This window comes from Microplitis mediator, chromosome 11 (genome assembly GCF_029852145.1).
Source record: "Microplitis mediator isolate UGA2020A chromosome 11, iyMicMedi2.1, whole genome shotgun sequence".
Classification (NCBI taxonomy): Eukaryota; Metazoa; Arthropoda; class Insecta; order Hymenoptera; family Braconidae; genus Microplitis; species Microplitis mediator.
The window spans coordinates 20,467,117-20,487,910 of NC_079979.1; the positions used below are offsets into that span (position 1 = coordinate 20,467,117).

The window sequence follows — 20,794 nt, forward strand, 5'->3', positions numbered from 1 at the left end:
ATTTAATTTTTAAAATTAACTCTAACGTAATAATTAATAACGTGTATATTTAAAATTAAAATATTTTAAAGGTAAAACTCAAATGTAAAAATTTCATGCGACTCAAATATATGAACCCAAATGAAGAACAATAGAAATTTTACAACCTGCTGGGACACGACTCAGAAAATTTAACGAAAATCCCAAGGGCTTTATTTACACTTATACTTAAGTCATAAATACTTTTCTAGTTAAATTTAAAATAACTTTGTAGAAATATAAGTCTTGAGTTCAGACGTTCAAGTGGACAGTATATATAAAATATAATATTCAAAATTCATTACCTGCAAAGAAGGATCGGACAATTGGGAAAAAATTTTCAAGGTTTTAACTCGGACCCTTGTACCTCAAATTTTACCTACGTCTCAAGTACACCGAGGATTAAATAGCCGCTTGTCATTGGTCAGAAAAATTTACTTACCTTTATTTTATCCCCAAGTTTTTGTCACCTAGTGGGGGTGGTAGCTTCTAGGCTTCTTCACTTCCTCACTCAATTATCATTTCTCGTCGAGTGTTCAAGCTTTCAACACGTATTGATCTCTTCGCCAGACTAGTAGTTCATTTTTCTTGAGTGAAATTACACCTACACGGACTATTTGCTCAATTTATTTTCGATTATTGAGTTTTTAATATATATTGTGCTAATTGTGATTTATCATCAATATTGTGAATTTTTTTTTGTGCTTCAAGACTTTAATAAAATAAATTAAACATCATGACTGATTCAACAAGTTGGATTAAAAGGAATATGCTTGATTCTCCTGATGTGAAGGTAAATTTAAATAAATTATATTTTAGACACAATTTTTAATGGCCGTGCAAATTTCAAAAATTTTAATTGATAATTTTTATGATACTGAAGTTTGCCGACATCGAATAATTTTTAGATTTTTTTTCATAGATTTTTTAATTTTCTACACGTGCACATTTTTAGTTTTTTTTTTTTTTTTTTTTTTTAATTGATTTGTTGAAAAAAAAATATTTTACAAAATTACACTCATAGATTTTTTAATTTTCTACACGTGCATATTTTTTTTTTCTAATTGATTTGTTGAAAAAAAAAAGTCCGAAAACTTTAAATTGTTTTTTAATTACAAGATCATTAATTTTACATGATTATTAATTTTTTACTCTAATTACTTTTTAATTTATTTTAGAGTAAAGCAAACAGGCGAATACTAACTGAGGCTGAAGTAAGAGTGCAGAAATCTTTAGAAAAGTTGTCTATACCCGAGTGGTATTTGAATAATTCCTCGAAGCCGCCAAAAATATTGACGAGAAATTGTCCGATCGATTTGCGTCCACCTACTTGGCGTTCTCCTGATTACAAGAACAAGACTTCCAACACATCACCGATGGTTTATCGAACATTTAATGGTAATTTTTAATATTATCTAAATTACATTAATTATCTTGTCAATTAAAATTGACCCAGATTGAAAATAACAAAATTAAATTTTTAAAACAAATAATAAATTTATTTATTAACTTTTAAATTTTATTTACAGCCTCTCAGAATGGACGTTTAAAGATGAATTCGTCTTATCCTAATCCAAAAGCGACTCCAGTGGAAAAAGAAGACAAAAACCAAACCGTCGGAGTATTATTGGAAACATCATTAGACCGTCCTACAAATATATCACCAAATATATCACCACCAAAACCAGTCACCCGGAAAGCAAAATTAAATATTAGTAGAACGTTTCCAAAAATATCCCCGTCCCGGAAGATAGAAAACATCAACATCGTCTTTCCGCCGAAAAAATTGGATCTGGACAAAAAGCTAGACGACTCGTCACTTTTAGACACTTCTGATGTGCTAAATAATTCAAGTGTCCGCGTCACGAACCTCGATAATTGCGGCCAGCTCTACAAAACTGTGATGATTGATGAGGTGTCATTAAATTCTACGACATATGATAATGACTTATCGTACAGCTACATTGATAACAGTCAATTTTCAAATAATTTTTCAAAGTATTTACATCTCTGTCCAAATGATTCCAAATCACAGAGTTTACTGATGCCGATTGAAGAATCCAATGAATCAATTTCACCCCGTGTCACTCCCTCGCCAACTCTCAATGAAACGTTTGTGATAAGTGACAAAAAATCACCAGCTTTAGAAAATATTGTAAAACCTAAACGTCGTAACAAACTCGTCCAAGAAATCATCGAAGCTTTGAAGAAAAAGACTTTCAACAGCGAGGCTGAACATAATGCTGATAAATCAAGAGAAAAACGCGAGTCCGTTAATTATTCGGCAAATGAAGAAAAATCACCCGTCCCTGTTAAGTCTTATGAAGAAAAGTGTAATCCAGTGAATTCGATGTCACCATCTGCGGAAGCATTGAGGCAAAAAACAATCAATGAGAAGAAACAAGAGTATTACATGAAATTAGCTTATTTGGAGAATTTGAAGAAAATGTATGGAGTTACATCAACGGGAAAAGTTGATAATTCTGTAAAAAAAGTACAGAGCAATATTCATGATCGTATTCTACCACCCGGTACTAGTTACCTTTGCCCAGATACCACCAAGAAGCTGAGAGCAATGAGAGCCAGACAAAATATCTTAAATGCAAATGCTCATCTACGTCAGAATATTCATCCCAAAGAAGATGACAGCAATAATTCAGGCCTACTTCAAGATATTATTGAAGAGTTTCGCAAAAAATGCGAAATCACCCAGAAACAAAAAATAACTCCAGGCTCAAGGAATTTCGTCAAGAAATTAGTTGACGTTTTAGAACAGAGTGTCGATCATAGTTACGACGGATCATTCATTTCTTCAGTCTACCACGAGGAAGACACCAACAACAATCATGACGATTACCAGTTGAGCGATCATGAAAGTGAGATGTATCATACAAACTCAACTTCTATTTCACTTAAAAATTCCGATAGTGATGTTTATGCTTCTTCAACATCGCCTGACATGAATTGGAGTATGCAGGCCAACACTGGCGCGCATCCCGTCGAAGATGAGGAAGAAGTATACTGGATCCCGTTGCCAAAGAAACCCCCAACAAGGATCAACTCTAGAAACAGCATTTCCCCTGAAAGATGCTCGAGCAGACCCAGTAAAACAAAATCTCCAGTCACTCCTTCACCCTGCTTGAGTCCCATCCGGGGTGAATACAAACAGGGATTTTATAATTATGACTCTCAACGACATATTTGGACATCGACTCAGAAAAATAAGCGGCCCAAAAAAAAATCACCTGCTTAAATTAACTGATAAATTTTATTTAATTATTAGCAATAGTTATGTAAATAATTTATTTTTAAAAAAAATATTTACTGTATTCTCGAAAAAAAATAATTTTGAAACATTTGATTAAATGTTTAGACTTAATTTTGCTAACGAACAAAAATTATATGAAACTTTATAAATTATTTTATTACGAGTCGATATTTTGTACTATGTACTGATAATAGTAAAAATTTATTTAATCTAAATATATATATATATATATATTAATGTATCTTCGTATATTATCTTAATATTTAAATTTATTAAATACTGAATTTTATTTTTTAGTTTACAAACTGATTAATAATTCAATTCGTTGATTAATTTTTTCTCAATATTTGTAGTTTATGAAAAATAATTCATTTTTGTGTGTATGCTTGTACATAAGTTCAATAAAATTTTTATTACTTATATATTTAATTAATTATTTTTTATTTTTATTTATAAGTATAGCTTATAAAATAGTAGAATTACCGTTTTTGTCCACTTTAGGGCCAGTTTTATAATATAATTAATATTTTAATTAAAACTGAAAGTAGCCGTTCATTAGCCAATGTCGTAATTTTTATAAATAAGTAATTTAGTTGTAAGTAAAATTCAATTTTTGGAACACAGCCAAACATATTTGTTAATGTTTCGGATGTCCATTTTTTAAAAGTTTATGCTACAAGTATTTTATTTGCTTATTTAGAAGAAACAATTTTTTTTAACGTCTGCTACTTTCAGTAATGAGTGTGAATGAGACTGACAATTATTAGAAATGAAAAAATACGTATTGAAATAATTGAAAAATCAATGCGCGCATTTTTTTAAATTTCATTATTTAAATTAATTAATTTGTTTATTTAAAATTTACAAATTGTCTGATGTCTGCTACATTCCCTCTCATCTTTCAGTATCATTTTTTAAATGTTTTAAAAAAAATCAGTGTCTAGCTGACAATTGGCGCTTCAAATTTATGATCCTGAAGTTAGCAGATAATTCAAAATTTTCGGATTTTTTTTTCCAGCAAATTAATTACAAAAAAATAAAAACTAAAAACATGCACTTGTAGAGAATTTAAAAAACTACAGGTGAAATTTTTTCAAATTTTTTTTTTTTTATAATTTACCGTCTAAAATAAAATCCAAAAATTATTAGACGTCGGCTAACTTCAGTTCAATTTCAAATTTTGAAATAAACAAAATGTAAGTAGGATAGGAATTAAAAAATACGTACTCAGATAATTGAAAAATTAGTACGCGGTTCTTTCAATTTTATTACAGTCAAAATCTACTACATCGGAACTTCCCCTCAATCTTGACCTTTTTTTTAAATTATAATAATTGAAGTATTAAATGTCCAAAAGTGGAGTAGTGGCCTGCTTTCAATTTCACCCGCATGAGCGCGCTAGCTCGTCCATTTTTTTTAAATGACATCAATTTGTAAAAAAATTTAATTATCAATTTTATCATCTAGATAATTAAATATCAACTAAATTTTAATCAAGGACGTGACAAAATGAGCAAAGTATCATCAGTTGTACTCTTGGTGTCAAATAATTTATTCAAGTAAATTGTTTACATTTTTAACCTGTCAACTTATTTAAAATTTTTAAAATAAGTTTCAAAAATATTTAAATTTTAGTAAAAGTACGACAAAAAGATTAATGTCAACGATGATGAATCCTTTGGTGGCTGTCTGTCAGATGACATCAACAGAAAATAAAGAAAAAAATTATTCAATCCTCGAGGATCTTGTAATTCAAGCCAAGCAACGTCAAGCTTGTGTAATAACTCATATATTTACATAAATTTAATTAATTAATTAATTAATTTAATATAAACTAGTAGTTAAATAAATATTAAAATTACAGATGGCATTTTTTCCAGAAGCTTGTGATTATTTAGCAGACAACAAGAAAGACATCGTCGCGATGAGCGAATCTCAAGACGGTCTGATGATGTCAAGATACAAAAACCTGGCAAAGCAGCAGAACATCTGGTTGTCATTGGGTGGATTGCATGAAAAACGTTTTGATAGTTCTGAAAAAATATCAAACACCCACGTTGTTATAAATAATCAAGGATCAGTCGTCGCTTCATACAGGAAAATTCACTTATTTGACATGGAGAACAAAGAAACCGGTGTAAGATTAATGGAGTCCGATTATGTGGTCGCCGGAGACAAGATCGTCGATCCTGTTGACAGTCCAGCAGGCAAACTGGGTCTCAGTATCGTATCCTTTATGAATATATTCAAACAATAGGTATCTTGCATATTAGGGTGAGCCAAAAAAACCAACCTATCGAATTTACGTCTTAAAAAGGACCTATATATCGAGAAAAAAATTCTCCCATTGGGCAAAATTTTGAGCTCAATTTTAAAAGGTGTCGGCCATTTGAAATTTCCCATTTAAATAACATGCAAATAAATTTTTTTCAATTAAAAATATTATATCTTTTGAACCGTGGGAGATAAAAATTCGGTTCTAAAATATTCTAGTATGGCATTAAATTTCTTTAAAAAAAGTCCTGGGAGTCGAATTTGTAAACTTGATATTTCGTATACTAACAGGCCATCAAAGTCTAGAGTAAACAGAATCATACAAATTTAGGGCTTTATTATTAAAAATATCAATACTACGAGAAAATTTGTTCTACATGTAGTGCAATGAAATCATCAACAATATCCACGTTGTAACAAATAATATTTTGTTATAGATCACAATAAAAGAAAAGTACTTGGAAAATCCAAATAAAGCCTTAAATTTGTATGATTCTGTTTACTCTAGACTTTGATAGCCTGTTAGCATACGAAATATCAAGTTTACAAATTCGACTCTCAGAACTTTTTTTTAAGAAATTTAATGCCCTACAAGAATATTCTAGAGCCGAATTTTTGTCTCACATGGTTCAAAAGTTATTATATTTTCAATAAAAAAAAATTTTTTTGCATGTTATTTAAATGGGAAATTTCAAATGGCCGACACCTTTTAAAATTGAGCTAAAAATTTTGCCCAATGGGAGAACTTTTTTCTCGATATATAGGTCCTTTTTAAGACGTAAATTCGATAGGTTGGTTTTTTTGGCTCACCCTATTGCATATGTAATTTACTCCTTGATTATTTTAAAGTGCTATGATATGCGATTTCCGGAATTGTCATTAGCGTTACGCAATTCAGGAGCTCAAGTACTGACATATCCATCAGCATTTACCTATCAGACTGGAGCTGGACACTGGGAAATAATATTGCGATCACGTGCTATTGAAACCCAGTGCTACGTTATTGCTGCTGCTCAAACTGGTACTCATAATAAAAAACGCGTCAGTTGGGGTCATGCGATGGTAAATAATTCATTACAATAAAATCATAAGTTAAATAACAAAAAAAATGAATTTTTTATTATTAATAAATATATATTTATAGATTGTAGATCCCTGGGGCACAATAATAGCCCAGTGTTCTGAAAAAACTGGAATTGCGATCGGTGAAATAGATTTAAAATTACTAAATAAAATACGTGACAATATGCCATGCAATAAACATCGACGCACTGATTTGTATCCATCAATAGATATCAAATAAATTGATGAGCGTGAATGTAACAGACATCAGATAAATTTAAAACTATTAATTAATAGACTAAATAATTAATAAAATAAAATTAAAAAAAAATGCACATTTAAAAAATTTAAAAATCTATAAGTGCATTTTTTAAAAATTATTTGCTCTATTTATTTATAATTTTAAATTTGTCTGATGTCTGCTGTATTCACACTCATAATAAATTGTTATTAATTACATGATTGTTAAATTTATTAATTAAATAAATATATATATAATTAGTCTATCAATGATTTCTACTTTGGTGGTAAATGTTATCGGTGGTGTCTCCTTTGGTCTGGCTGCCAGTCAGCTCCATGTCGAGGCCATTCAACGCCCAATTGTGCTCGCAAATTTCTAGGGCTTCCCACTCAGACTTGAATGCCGCTTTTGGATCCGGTGGCATCGACATCGCGGCTCCTGAGACTTGATCTTGCAAGACTTTTGACGAGTCCGCTGCGTTATTTTCTCCCAGCACCAAAGTGTAGATTGAACGGAGCCCAAAGACGTTGAGGAAATACCAGGAGGCTGATGACACCCAGGCAGCATCTAGAGTGACGAGTTCTATTCCTCGTTGGAGCATCGGTTTGAATCTTAACGTCAATGGGAATGGCACTTTTGCTAAAATTTTTGAATATTTTTTTAGTTGCGATATTTAATTAGCATTTAATTATTGACTTACTGGTAACAAATCCAGAGAACATCCAGTTGATCCAACCACCAATAAGTACCATAGGCAGTACATTCGTAACGTTACCCTTCAACATGTCAGTCATCATACTTGGGTCAGTCATCGGGTTTTGTGACACTGGTGCGCGTTTTTGTGTTTTAAAATATCCAGTTTCTTCATTATTAAAAAAATGCCTACGAATTAAAAATGCAGACTTTGGAATGTAGTGACCGTTCTCACGTAATAATCTTGATCTGATCATAACTTGACTGAAAAATAAATAAATAAATAAATAAACATAAAAATTATTGATCAACTATTGGAGTATGAGTAATAATATGACACGTACCTATCTTGAACCTGATGAATTTCAACTTTTTTCTGTGATGCAAGTAAAATAGACACATAATGTCTTACTATGCCAACGAGAAATGTTATCACAACAATTGGCAAAAAAACCCATCCACGAATATTCGGATCCAGCAGCAACTCAGCCATATCTACCTTTTATTTATTTAAATATTTAAATGCACTAACTATATTCTGTTGACTTACTCAAATTAGGTTATTTATATTTTTATAATTCATTTACCCCCACTACTTTTATTGGAGTTTTAATAAATTCAGCATGAGGCGTTGGTGGTAATTTCCAAGGCGGGAAAAATAATTCCCGTCAGTTAAACAATATAGCGTTTGATTTTTTCACAATTATTTTATTTCAATTTAAAAATTAATGCTACTGATTTTTTTAAACCAAACTTGATGATCCTGAAGTAAACAGACAATTAGAAATTTTCCGATTTTTTTTTCAACAAATCAGTTACAAAAAAAAAAAACTAAAAATACGCACATGTAGAAAATTTAAAAAACTACAGGTGCAATTTCTTCAAATTTTTTTATTTTTATAATTTACCGTCTAAAAGAAAATCCAAAAATTATTAGACGTCGGCTAACTTCAGTATAATCAAACTTGTCTATAAAATTAAAAAAAATTCCGAACGCATCCTAATTAATATAATTATTGAATGATACTGAAATTAGCCGACGTCTAATAATTTTTGGATTTTTTAACAAACGATAAATTATGAAAAAAAAATATTTAAAAAAATTGCACTTGTAGTCTTTTCAATTTTCTACATGTGCATATTTTTAGTTTTTTTTGTTCTTCAAATGTAAGTGTTCAAAAAAAATCCAAAAATTTTTAATTGTCTGCTAGCTTCAGGATCGTAATTATTGACACAATTAATTTTTAATAAAATTAAATTTCAATTTTGAAATTTCGCGCCAAGTTAGCGCTGCTGCGCGTCGCTGTATTCGACGCTCAAATGTTTGCTAGAGTGGGGGGCGAGAGAATCGCGAAATCGATTGTTTTGTATCAACTGGTGGTCCAATAGCAACAGTCAGTATCATCTCGACAATGGCAGTGTAATCTAGATCCTTCTTTGTTCTTTACGTTTAAATTGAAACACAGTATTGCAGTTAATTCGCGGAATCATCCATAAAATTTATTGCTCATAGTAATTGTTTAATTGAAATGTGCAGTGTTAGTAAAATTTAAATTGTGCAAAGTGTCTGTGGTGTCGTTAAGTGTTGAGTGTTTAGTGCTAGTGTAAATTGTTGCTGATGGCTGATGCTGATAACTTCCAAGTTCCTGAGCAAAATCATCTGGCATCGTCTGGTGGGAAATAGCAGTTAAGTGACGTTTTTTAGCTGCAATACACTTGGAGCAATTTAATTCAAATCTCCAAGTGTATTTAGGACACCCTTCTGCACATTATTTCTCCACCAAGGTTTGTTCAAACACTTAAGTGTTTTTTTTTTCATTTTTCAAATATTTTTCTATCATATTCTGCCGCCATTTTATTTTAACGTACGAATTTTAATTTGTCTTCAATTTTTAATAATTAATTTTTCAAATATTTAAATTTACCGCGCAAGTAATAATAGTAATTAATAAATTAATAACTTTTTTAAAATTAAAAATAACCAACACAGTATTTAAATTTAAATAAAATTGAGTTGGCGCCATTTTTAAAAACCGCTCATTTAAATAATTTTTTGAGGAGTAGGATTAACCCTAGTGATTAAACGTATTGACAACAACAATTACCTCATAATTAGTAAATAAATAACAAATTTAAAACATAAATTTATCATTTAAGTGTTAAGTTTTATTAAAAAACGTAAGTATTCAAATTAATATAATTTTTTATCAGGAATAAAAAGCCGGTTAACCTCAAAGGTTTTTGTCAATAAATGACAATTATTTTTTTTAGCATAAAAAATGAATGAAGTGACACTGCCTCCATCCCCAAATTGGTATCTGACCACGATACTATCATGCGCGAGAGATGGCACAGTGGCTTGGGGGTCCAAGAACATGATCGTCGTATCCAAACCTCCAGGAGTTGTCACCAAAGCTCGTGATTATTCTGTAATAACTGACGCTCATACTGATCGAGTGAGTTCTGTATCATTTTGTCCGGACTACGGACCTGGGAAACGTCTCCTGCTGTCTGGTGGCGATGAAAATATTATTAGAATTTGGGACTTGGAGACTATGAGCGCAGTTCAGTCCCAGTCGTACCTGGACAGCAAGCAGAAAGTAGTAGGAGTTGATTGGTCAGTAAGTGATCCAACTCATGTGTGCTGTGTCAGCGTTGATGGAGTAATTTTGTCATGGAACACCAGTTTCAACGCCTGTCAAACAATAACGCTTGGTAAAATGACAGCAACGTGCATCAGATTCTGTCCTCACAAGTCTAATATCGTTGCTGTCGGCACCAAAGCTGGACTTGTTTATGTTGTAAATCTTCAAGGTTCTGGATCAATTATTTACAAGCTACGTGGTCATGACACTGAAATTACTAGCTTATCATGGTGTCCTTCAAAAATAAATATATTTAATGACGGTGATGGTACATCTGATGACTTGTTGCTTGCTTCAGGAGCTAAAGACAAGTCTGTGTTCATCTGGCGCGCTGGTGGAGACGGCAGATTCGAATCACAGTTTACTTTACCAAGTGCTCCTCAAGATTCAAATCAGCATCGGTCAAAACTCAGTGGTCCTGGTCATTTTACAGCTTTGTGCTGGATAGAACCTAAGTGTCTGCTTGCCAGTTCTTCATTCGGTGAACTGCTGGCCATGGACTTGGGATCAGGTAAAAAAATATGGAGACTAATCCACGGTCACCATGCCCGTGGACTTTTTTCAATATCCAGTGTTCCAAGTGCCGATGACCAGAATGAAAACTGGAGAAAGAGTTCTCGACTAGTCTGGACAACTGCCCAAGATCGTCAAGTAGTTTGCAGTAGTATCAACGGTAATGAGTGTCATGTCGAGCACAGTGTACCCACCCAAGGTGGTTTTATTTACTGCATGGCTTCCTGCCCTTTGGACACTTCGCTGATAGCATACGGATCAGGTGACATGGTCCTGCGGCTCTGGAACCTCACGGAGCCGCATGAAAATTCAGTCAACGTGACCTGTATGTGGCAGAAGATCATGGGAAGAGTTACCGCGATAGCTTGGCACCCAACTGAAGAAAATATTCTGGCTTTCGGTACCGCCGAAGGACGTGTTGGTGCATTTGATACCAACAACACGACCAAGTTGCCCACTCTCTACCGCCAGCATCATCGACGTACTGTTTACTCTCTCGCTTGGGCCCCGCGACCGGGTTCCAGTAAATACGGACTTTACTCCTGCGCAGACAATGAACTCGTTTGCTTCAATCCAGAGAAAGCCAACGAACCGCCGCAGGTTGTAATTAAAAAAGATTGCACGGAGTTTGCTTGGAAACCGGACTTTGGGTGCGTGGCGATCGGGTTCGAGGATGGGTCCATCTCTTTCAAGGATCGCGAGCTTAAAGCTTGCGGAAAACCAATATTTGTATTGAAAAAAGCTGTGCAGTGCATCGCTTGGCATCCTGACAGTACTCTGACGGACTTGGAGTTCTCTCCCATGAGAAATTATATGGCTGTTTCTACCAACACTAACAAAATTACGATCTTTGACATGACCATCATGATTGATAGTCCAAAAGGTAACGAAAATGGCGATACCGGAGACAAAGAAGTCAAAGACTCGGTAACGCACAAAGTTGTGTGTACTCTCAGCGGTCATGCAGATCGCGTGGTCAGTCTTGGGTGGAATCCTCACATCAGCGGGCAACTCGTCAGCGGAAGTTACGACTCGACTGCTCAGGTTTGGAATATTGAGACGCAGGAGCTGATCGCTACTTACACCGGCCATCGTGGCCCAGTATATTCATGCATGTGGAGTCCAGTTAATTCTGATTTAATCATCACTGGTTCTGTTGACTTCAGTTTGCGTATTTGGAGAATTTCTGATCAGCAGGTAGTGATGCCTGTGATGACTGAAGTCAAGAAGAACAAGAGTAAGAATAAAAAATCAAAGAACTCAAAGGCAGGAGTAAGTAAACCTGCGGAATGCGAAGTCAGTATCGCTGGCGCTACTGTTGAATCTTCTGAAAGTCTTACATCAGAGTTGGATCAGCTGTCGATTAAATCAGAGACAAAAGTAACGAGAGATAAAAAAACTAAGAAGACTTTTTTACCAGTTTATCGTAAGATGATGAATAATAAAGACGTTGCTTTGAAAAATTGTTTGAAAATCGCGCGAAAAATGAAAGCTCAGAGCACTAAATCGTCAGATAATACTGACGGTGACAATGACGCCGATGATTTACTTTCAATATTTGGTGATGAAAATGAAATGATGTCTGTAATTAAAAATGAACTGACGACATTCACTTCGCAGGGCCAGCACACAATGGCAACGGAACTGAGCCTATGGACTGGCGATCTGCGGGACCAATTACAAAACGCCGCAAAAGAAAGACGGCTGAATGATTTCATGGTATCGTTGTCCCCAATGCTGTCCATGAAAACCTGGAAAGAAATGTGTGAAGCTTACGCAACTCAGCTGGTACTTGAATCAAATATAACCAAAGCAGTTGCTTATTTCTTAATAATCCACAAGATTTATCAAGCTATCGAAGTATTTATGGAAGCAAAAATGTATCGGGAGGCTTACACTCTAGCTCGCTGTAAACTAGACTCACAAGACCAGATGTTGGCTAAAATACTCGAGGTCTGGGAGAGCCATGCCGCCAAATCTGGACTGTACGAAGACGCAGCGCAGTGCTCGCTTCTTCTGGGAGATTGTATAAGAGCCGCTAAATTTATCGCGCGAAGGCCTGATGTTGTTAATCTAAAGACTGCCGCTGAGCTCGCGATTATTGCTGGTGACAGTGAGCTAGCAGAATCACTAGCTGACCAAGCCATCACTCAGTCTCTGCTGCAGTCTAATTACTCAGTGGCCAGGAATTTAATTGAACAATTCCCAGCAATACGGTATCGTTTGATTCATCTAGTGGCTCTAGAGGAAGTGAACAAAGCCCGTGCTATTGATGATGCCTTCGTTTGCTCATGGGTCGAAGGCAAGACATCTTGCGACTTGATCGGCGCATTACAAAAGAGTTATCAGCATTTAGAACCTCTAGAGGCCTATGGTAAGCTTGTAAATGTAACTTATCCGATTTCTCAAGACGAGTCGAGTCTCTGGTTGTCAGTCAGCCATAACCTGGCTCTGGCAGCCAGCAACGATGACCAGCAAATTTATCACATCGTAGCCGCTCTGGGCATAATTTCACAGTACGAAATAATGAAACCTAAAAATGAACCACGCATCAGTTACTTACTAAGTATTCTAGCTGTTTTGAAACCTTTTACCGCAAGTTTTGATGATGACAAACCAATCTTCAAAAGCTACCGCGCTTATCTGTGTCTCGCTCTCAGCAGCTGGCTAGTTGATAAACTCAACGGATCTCCAGAGTCTACTGATAATCTAGATGTCAATAATGTCGTAGATATCATCAAGAAGACTCTAGCAGACGGTCTAGACCCCGCAGCAGTCAAGTACTGGACAGTGACATCCGAAATATCAAAACTCGAAGCTTCACTTGCTACCACAATCGGCAGCTCGTCGAAAGACAATCAAGAAGCTGATGATAGTGAACCCACTAAAGTAAATGGTGATTCTCATTCAAGTCTAAGGGAGCGACTGAATAAAGTTCGATTGGAAAAAAAGAAATTCATCGATGAACGTAATTGTGTACCTAGTCCCATTGTTATCTACAGTAAAGTCACCGAATTATCAAGTCTTCTAAATGATGAAGAGTCGGAATTCAAAAATATTATCACAGGATTGTGGACTAAAGCTGTATCATAATTAAATAATTTATTTTTATATTTTTTATAATTTTTTTATTAAAGTATGAATTGTATTTAATAAAAAAATATAATTATGAACTAACACGCCAGAATAATAATTCTCTGTCACTACCAGCGCACACGTATGGTAACTTGTAGTGCCAATTAAGACCACCAATGAGTTTTAATTTACCACTCAGTACAACATGTTTTGTTTTTAAATTAATAACTTTAAGTATATTGTCCGGTCGGCCGATACCCGCCACCAGATTCTCATTGCCCCGTGAAAATTTAATTACCAAACTACCTTCTGTATGAAGCGTGCGGCTGAAAACTGGTCGGCTGCAAGCACATAAATAAATTATTGCAACTGTAATAAATTGTCTAGGTGTTTGATAATTACCTGGGCCGAGAGACATCCCAGACAAGTAATTCGCCAGCGGAAACGCAAGCGACTTTCAGGGGATTGAGGCTCCAGTCGGCAGACATGAGTGGAACGACACCGGCGTCCATTGACATTATGGCTTTTTGACTCCTTACATTATACAGACGTATGAGTCCATTTTTTTCAGCAACCAACAGCTTGCCGGACTCTTCATTGTGCCAGCAGACACTCATCCCAGGAGATTTTAAGTAGAAAGTTGCTACTAATTTTGGAGTTTCTTTTACTGCCCATAGTTTACACGTGTGATCATCTGATACTGATGCTAACAGTTCACCCTCTGATTCGTATGCTATCGCGTTAATATAATCTTTGTGCCCTTCTAGAACCTGAAACCCGATTTAAAATTATTTTCTCTTGATACCAGCATCGAAACTTTAAGTTTCAGTGCAATAGTCTGGGTGATGTCAGCCCTAGGTAGCCAACTTCACCCTGGTCTGAAATCATCCCCTGTCACGTAATATCCCTGATTAAACAACTGAATTCGATCGAATTAAACAGAATTAAATTTTTAACTCTATTGAATTCAGATAAATTCTGTTAATTCGTCGCCTAGCTTAAAAATGAATTCTGTCTAATTCGGCAGGAAAAACAGAATTTGTCCAAATTAAAACGAGTTTAAATAATTCTATTCGATTTAATCCTGATTAATTCGAAAGTAATTATCCAATTTCTGGTTCTGAATCCGAATTAAAGTGAATTAAAACGAATTTGAAATTTTTAAAATGATAGTAAAGTTAGCAGACATTCGAAATTAAAAAACATTTTTTTTAACAGATAAATAATGAAAAAAATATATTTTTAAAAAAATGCACATGTCGAAAATTTCATAAACTATACGTGCAATTTTTCAAAATATTTTTTTTAATGTTCATTTTTTTGTAAAAACCATCCAAAAATTTTTAAATGTCTGCTAACTTTATTCTCAAATTTTTAAATCACTTTTATTCTGTTCAATTCAAATTAAAATTTTCAATTCAGTTGAATTCTGTTTTGCAGAATTTGACAGAATATAACAGAATTAAAATTTTTAATTCGGTCGAATTCAGTTTAATCAGGAATTCTTTCATTAATTCCTACAATAATGAATATAAAATATTTACCTCGAAAACGTCTTTCTCATTCAAATCACTGTTGAACAATCTTATTTTAAAGTCAGAACCGGCAACTCCAAATGATAATACTTTAGGTACGACACTCAATGACGTTTCTGGACTCCATGCTAGCGAATGAATCCGAGTTTCATGATGGAATGTACGTAGTGGAGAAAAAATAACTTCTTCTACATCATCATTGTCCTGTGATCAATAAAAAAATTATTAAAAATATTATCAACTACTTGAAATTAAAACGAGTACGAAAAATTTTTTGTTGACTGAATAATTGTGCGGAAAAATTTACCGGGAATTTGATACTTCCAACTGACACTTCTTCGTCGAAAGCGATACAAATCAAATTTTGTGACCATTCAAAAGGGGAAAATTCAACTGCATGAACTTGTTCAGGAAAATTTAATTTATAAGTCGGTGGACACGCTAATACTTCATCCATTTTTTTGACAGTGCTAAAAAAAAGAACAATTAAATAATTTGAATTTTCATAGAAGCAAACAAATATAATAGGTTATATAACCAAAAATAAAGTTTCGAACGTATATTTAAAATTATGATTTGCTTAATTTTTTATTAAAATTGTCATGATAGTATTTACCTTATACAGGATTACAAATATGCGGTTGATAAAAAATTTTGACAGTTATTTTGAGTAAATAATTTAAATATTAAAATCAGTCGTGGTGAATAGTGTTTGTTTACATCGTGTGAGGTGCGCGTTTTTGTGGGAAAACTGTTATTTCTACTGCGCATGCGCTCCCGCGGTGATGCGCACGCGCCAGAATTTAAAATCAAAGAACGCACTTGCAAAGAGTGACGCACAATTTGGTGCGATCTTCTAAAATTTTTAAAAATTCAATCAGCTGCGCGCGCAATTATTTTTTGCGGTTTAAAATTCAAAAATTACTTTACCAAATTTTCTTTTAATGTTTTCCTACTTACGGAAATTAAGTGAATAAATAATTATTTTTTATTGAATCTTTGGAAAATAAAGGGAGTGTAAATTAAAATTTCATTGAAACGATCGATTGAATAATTAAATTTTATGTAATAGTATAGATATTAATTTGCCATACGGAATAAATGAATAATTTATTAACATTCCGTCAGTATGATTGATTTATTCGTATAAAGTTTATAGAATAATTTAAACGGATTTGTAGAATATAATTTGACAAAATAATTGAATATATTGTATAATTATATACATTAATATTATTTATTAATTAGTAAATAAATTTGTGGGCAGAGAAATCCGTGGCACTTTAGTCTGGAATATGAATGATAAAACCACAAACGTGATAGCGATTGCCACGACGCGGCGACTAATGCCTCCCTATCGTTTATATTATTCCGCATACTGTTCCTGTATTGGGTAATAATTACTACATGCTTAAATTTTAAACCCGAATGCTTTACATTCAACCATTTTCCCCTATGTGACGTTCAAAGTAATTAATCATTTATATTTTTCTATTATGATTAAATTTCATGAATGCTTTTGATCAAGTCATCGTTTAATACAAACATGTATTGTAATAGTTGTAAAATTATTTTCGATTTAATTCAATTGAACTTTACGTTAATTAACATTTGATAATGCGAACGTTTTTTGTTGTAGGGGAGGGTGGGGCAGAGCGGCCCCCCTAAGCCAATTATTATTTTTTGTGGCTTTCAACTATAAGATCACTTTACTTTTGTCCTATTTCGAACAAATTTATGGACATTTTGCCAAAATTCTGAAAAAAAAAATTTTTTTTTTGTGGGGCAGAGCGGCCCCCCTCCAAAAAGTGATAAAAAAATTTTTTTTTTTCGTTTTTTTTTTTTTTTTAAATTGTTTTCATCATTAAGAATGTATTTCTTTCTCTTGACAACTATTTTTGGTTTTATATTACTCGAAAAAAATTTTTAAAAGTGTAAAAAATCGTTCACTCTCGATTACCTTAATTACTAATTGTTATTTAATAAAAAAAAAAATCAATTCTATAGTTTTACTTTACTTCAAAAATTTATCAACTAAAAAAAAAAATTTAATTTTTATAAATTTTTAGTGACCAAATTTGCCTCTTACATAGAGAAACGGCCGAAAAATATGAAAAAATAATTTTTTCGGAAGTTTCGGTTGGTCCATTTTGCCCCAGGTGTTATGCGTAGGACTAGAAATGTGGAATTATACTAATTTTTTTTTTAATTTGACGATAAAAATATGAAAAAATCACTTTTTCAAAATTTTGGGCTTGTCCATTCTGCCCCAAATGTCATGAGTAGGGGTAAAAATGCGCAAACATATCGGATTTATAGTAATTAGGCGAAAAAAAAAAATTTTTTTTTTGATCAAAATTTCAGGGGGGCCGCTCTGCCCCACCCTCCCCTATTTATTGAAAATTATTGTGTTCTTTAGTAATTTTGTTGTTGTTTTTAATTGCTATTCTAGTGTTTTGATGTTAAATTAATTAATATTGATTAGAGCGCAATCGCGTAATTAAATTAAGTTGTAGGTATAAAATTTTCATAAAATAATTTTTTTGTTTTGTGTAAAACTAATTTCTTTTTGTTCCACTTGATTTTATTGATTTACAAGACAAAAATAGACATAGTCGTTAAAAATAATTGCACAATTATCGTCTATTTTTAGTAAATAAGAAATAATTTGGGTATAATTTATGAAATAACTGATTTTAGTGAAAAAAAAAAAAAAAAAATAATAAGACAGTTATTTGGAGGTACCATATCCAAACGGTTAAAATAAAATTAGTGTTTGTTTGAGTGTAACATTTGATTAGATAAAAAAGATGATTAAAATATATAAACATGAATATTATAAAAGCAACCGCGACCCTAAATCCCACCGCGACCCCGAGAATCACTTGCACATTTTAGTTCTCTCAGTTTTTTTCATCTCAACCTCCAGGCATATAATCAAATTTTCTTCTCTCTAAACGCCTAGTGTTGCTCTCGTCTCCAGTCTCTGGATTTTATATTCTGAAAATACTGTTTTCAGTCTCTCGCATTTCCTGCAGCACAAGCAAAAAATAAAAACGAATTATTTATTTTACACAAGCAAAAAATAAAATAAAAAAAAAAACCAACAAATTATCAGCAAATTTTTTTCTTTAGCAAAAAAATAAAAAAAATTTCTTATCAATTTCCGTTATAAAAAATTAATAGTATTAAAAAGAAGGATAATTACCTCTGAATACTTAATCGGACTACTCAGCATTAATGAAATAATTAAATCGATAGTAAAACTATTCTATTTTTATCTCTTCAGCAGACTAATAATGATGATAATAATAATAATCGGTTAAGTGACAATACAATTAAAGTAGTTGATTTATTAATAAATTAACTCGTCAATATTATACAGTACATTTAGTAGTAGAATTTAGTATAACGGGCTCTACAATTACAATTACAGTGGAATATCTAGCTAAAGGAGTGTGTACAATCAGTAAAATATAGGTCAATGTTCAACATGATCTGGACGAGGTTCAGCGTCATATATCTGAACACAGTTATCAGCAAATTGCCTAAGACATCAATACCTCGTTAGTGATCTATATGACATAAATGACAACAAAAAGAAAATAAAAGTACAATAATTCGGTATTATATATAAATAAAATGACAGTTGGTGAAATTTGTTCCTGAGTTTGCAGAAAAAATAAAGTTACTTTGGGGAATTGGTTATTTTTGGTACTGGGTATCTTATAGGACGCGCGGTATCATCAGAAAATAGTCCGAGGAAATTTATCAAGGACACGTCTCGTCATGTGGCAAGGCGGCCCGAGCAAGAACTTATATTCGCGGATTGAGTTGCGGTAGAAATAATTCGATATTTCCCAAGGCAACGCGCGCCCGGTAACGTGATACGAATTGTGATGCTCGATTTCAAGTTTCGATTTACGGCTCGTGCTTGGTTTACTAAATCGCGTTCCTCATTAAAGGGACGAATGAGAGTAGAGAGATGAGAAAGCTGCTGGTACTGCTTTTGCTTTTGCTTTTGCTTATTATTATGATTATACTCTTGATATTACTGGTACTAATCCTGGTACTAATATGGTGTTGCTGATGGTACATCAAATGCGTTGATGCTAATTTTGAAACCGTTCGTGTTTTCCGTATAACTATCGTGCCTCCATTGTTCCATATGTACTTCTATCAGCGCTATTGTTTTAGTAATTAATTTTAATACAGGTTTTGATATTTAAAGTTTTAAAAAAACCACAAAATATGAGTTGTATAAGAGCATTGATTAATGGATTAAATAACGGATCATTTTTCAACCTCCTGTTTATCAATAATATTAATAATAGATTGGGCTGCTAGCAAACAAGATCTATCGTCTCTTATAAATACGAGGGAACTTTAATTTTTTGTTTTGGTTTTTTCAGAGCTCATCGTAAACCGATGCAATCTCCAATCTAACTGATAAAAAGATAAAACTACCGGTTGGTTGGTTGGTATACAGTATAAACGCAAGTGCTGTTAAGCGAAAAAGAGAGAAAGAGGGAGAGAGAGTGTAAGGGTGGGGGTGAAAGAGACCGAACAGGATTACCCAGGTCCCAGTGAGCCGCGTCTTTCAATTTATTCCAACCGCGTTATTTTATTCCCGGAAGAGGATTTTCATCTTCCGATTTCTGTGAAAATTGTTAATTATCTTCAATTGAACTTTATGTAAAAAATGTCTCTCCAAGTGTACGAGCAACTGCGAGTCGTGAAAAATGTAATTAAACCTTCGAATGTTTTGTGTATAAACCAAATGGAAAAAATACACAGCAACACTTTATTCAATAACTTTTTTTAATTTTTATTCTTTTAAAAAATACGCAAAGATAAATATGAATTTACTAGACATACTAATTCTGAATTAATCGATGACAATGAAATATCTCAGGACTCAATGATAAATTACAAATTTGACATTAAAAGGTTTTATATGAACACAAGTCGTGTGACAACACCTGGCAAATAGTTGGCAGTTGCATTCACAGACTGCTGCCTTCACAAGCACTATTATTATTATTATTATTATTATTATTATTATTATTATTATTATTATATAACTATACAATAACTAGTATGTCCGAGGACGAGTGTATAGGGTTGGCATTTTGCCAAACTGAGTTTCACTATTATACGAGGATTAGTGCGCGCACAGTGTACACTATGTAATTACTACTACAGTAGCCTTCTCTTCTCCTCTTCTCTTCTCTCGAGTTTATTACAGGGATCCTCCTGTAGTACTCTCTTTATCGTCTGACTCCAAGTACAGAGTACCTTTTCACGTGGACATTCGTGTGTCCGGTTAACCATCGTAAACTTAACCCAAATGAGAACAAGCCTCTCTTATATACTGACTAAGTCTGACAGAAGAAACTCATTCAAGGTTATATAGAGTTTACTTTGTTTTAATATTTTTCGGCGGTAAAACCACTGGATTAAAATCCTT

The 20,794-nt window shown here is 33.2% G+C and overlaps 5 protein-coding genes across 6 annotated transcripts; 3 read left to right on the forward strand and 2 right to left on the reverse strand.

Moving 5' to 3' along the window:
* Positions 1–72: 72 nt before the first annotated feature.
* On the forward strand, positions 73–3,324 carry LOC130677894 (uncharacterized). The gene is made up of 3 exons (XM_057484799.1): positions 73–811; positions 1,197–1,416; positions 1,548–3,324. The coding sequence occupies exons 1-3, from the start codon at positions 755–757 to the stop codon at positions 3,269–3,271; spliced, it is 2,001 nt and encodes a 666-aa protein (XP_057340782.1). The 5' UTR covers positions 73–754; the 3' UTR covers positions 3,272–3,324.
* A 1,347-nt stretch (positions 3,325–4,671) lies between these two features.
* LOC130677898 (deaminated glutathione amidase) lies at positions 4,672–7,066 on the forward strand. 2 transcript variants are annotated; one of them, XM_057484807.1, is made up of 5 exons: positions 4,672–4,845; positions 4,922–5,061; positions 5,170–5,513; positions 6,410–6,622; positions 6,705–7,066. In XM_057484807.1, the coding sequence occupies exons 1-5, from the start codon at positions 4,796–4,798 to the stop codon at positions 6,861–6,863; spliced, it is 906 nt and encodes a 301-aa protein (XP_057340790.1). In that variant the 5' UTR covers positions 4,672–4,795; the 3' UTR covers positions 6,864–7,066. The 2 variants fall into 2 exon arrangements, with proteins under 2 accessions (XP_057340790.1, XP_057340788.1); XM_057484805.1 differs by having other exon boundaries at positions 4,676–4,845; positions 4,922–5,063; positions 5,151–5,513.
* On the reverse strand, positions 6,653–8,137 carry LOC130677899 (ER membrane protein complex subunit 3). Its single transcript, XM_057484808.1, has 3 exons — positions 7,901–8,137; positions 7,564–7,820; positions 6,653–7,502 (listed from the first exon to the last, which is right to left on the reverse strand). The coding sequence occupies exons 1-3, from the start codon at positions 8,047–8,049 to the stop codon at positions 7,129–7,131; spliced, it is 780 nt and encodes a 259-aa protein (XP_057340791.1). The 5' UTR covers positions 8,050–8,137; the 3' UTR covers positions 6,653–7,128.
* Positions 8,138–9,602: 1,465 nt separating this feature from the next.
* Positions 9,603–13,807, forward strand: LOC130677303 (gem-associated protein 5). Its single transcript, XM_057484005.1, has 2 exons — positions 9,603–9,734; positions 9,828–13,807. The coding sequence occupies exon 2, from the start codon at positions 9,836–9,838 to the stop codon at positions 13,805–13,807; it is 3,972 nt and encodes a 1,323-aa protein (XP_057339988.1). The 5' UTR covers positions 9,603–9,734; positions 9,828–9,835.
* A 73-nt stretch (positions 13,808–13,880) lies between these two features.
* LOC130677304 (nucleoporin Nup37) lies at positions 13,881–16,096 on the reverse strand. Its single transcript, XM_057484006.1, has 5 exons — positions 15,941–16,096; positions 15,632–15,794; positions 15,334–15,528; positions 14,192–14,559; positions 13,881–14,130 (listed from the first exon to the last, which is right to left on the reverse strand). The coding sequence occupies exons 2-5, from the start codon at positions 15,779–15,781 to the stop codon at positions 13,881–13,883; spliced, it is 963 nt and encodes a 320-aa protein (XP_057339989.1). The 5' UTR covers positions 15,782–15,794; positions 15,941–16,096.
* Between the last annotated feature and the right edge of the window lie 4,698 nt (positions 16,097–20,794).

What these genes read in the sequence shown, in the direction of transcription:
- LOC130677303 (XM_057484005.1), top strand. Translation starts at nt 9,836, where the DNA reads ATGAATGAAGTGACACTGCCTCCATCCCCAAATTGGTATCTGACCACG.
- LOC130677898 (XM_057484805.1), top strand. Translation starts at nt 4,796, where the DNA reads ATGAGCAAAGTATCATCAGTTGTACTCTTGGTGTCAAATAATTTATTC. An exon ending in CCAAGCAACGTCAAGCTTGT is followed by an intron (nt 5,064 to 5,150) that starts GTAATAACTCAT and finishes TTAAAATTACAG; the next exon opens with ATGGCATTTTTTCCAGAAGC. An exon ending in GCAAACTGGGTCTCAGTATC is followed by an intron (nt 5,514 to 6,409) that starts GTATCCTTTATG and finishes ATTATTTTAAAG; the next exon opens with TGCTATGATATGCGATTTCC.
- LOC130677894 (XM_057484799.1), top strand. Translation starts at nt 755, where the DNA reads ATGACTGATTCAACAAGTTGGATTAAAAGGAATATGCTTGATTCTCCT. An exon ending in TTGATTCTCCTGATGTGAAG is followed by an intron (nt 812 to 1,196) that starts GTAAATTTAAAT and finishes AATTTATTTTAG; the next exon opens with AGTAAAGCAAACAGGCGAAT. An exon ending in GGTTTATCGAACATTTAATG is followed by an intron (nt 1,417 to 1,547) that starts GTAATTTTTAAT and finishes TTTTATTTACAG; the next exon opens with CCTCTCAGAATGGACGTTTA.
- LOC130677304 (XM_057484006.1), bottom strand. Translation starts at nt 15,781, where the DNA reads ATGGATGAAGTATTAGCGTGTCCACCGACTTATAAATTAAATTTTCCT. An exon ending in TTGGAAGTATCAAATTCCCG is followed by an intron (nt 15,529 to 15,631) that starts GTAAATTTTTCC and finishes TATTGATCACAG; the next exon opens with GACAATGATGATGTAGAAGA. An exon ending in ATGAGAAAGACGTTTTCGAG is followed by an intron (nt 14,560 to 15,333) that starts GTAAATATTTTA and finishes ATCGGGTTTCAG; the next exon opens with GTTCTAGAAGGGCACAAAGA.
- LOC130677899 (XM_057484808.1), bottom strand. Translation starts at nt 8,049, where the DNA reads ATGGCTGAGTTGCTGCTGGATCCGAATATTCGTGGATGGGTTTTTTTG. An exon ending in ATTCATCAGGTTCAAGATAG is followed by an intron (nt 7,821 to 7,900) that starts GTACGTGTCATA and finishes TTTATTTTTCAG; the next exon opens with TCAAGTTATGATCAGATCAA. An exon ending in GTTCTCTGGATTTGTTACCA is followed by an intron (nt 7,503 to 7,563) that starts GTAAGTCAATAA and finishes CAAAAATTTTAG; the next exon opens with CAAAAGTGCCATTCCCATTG.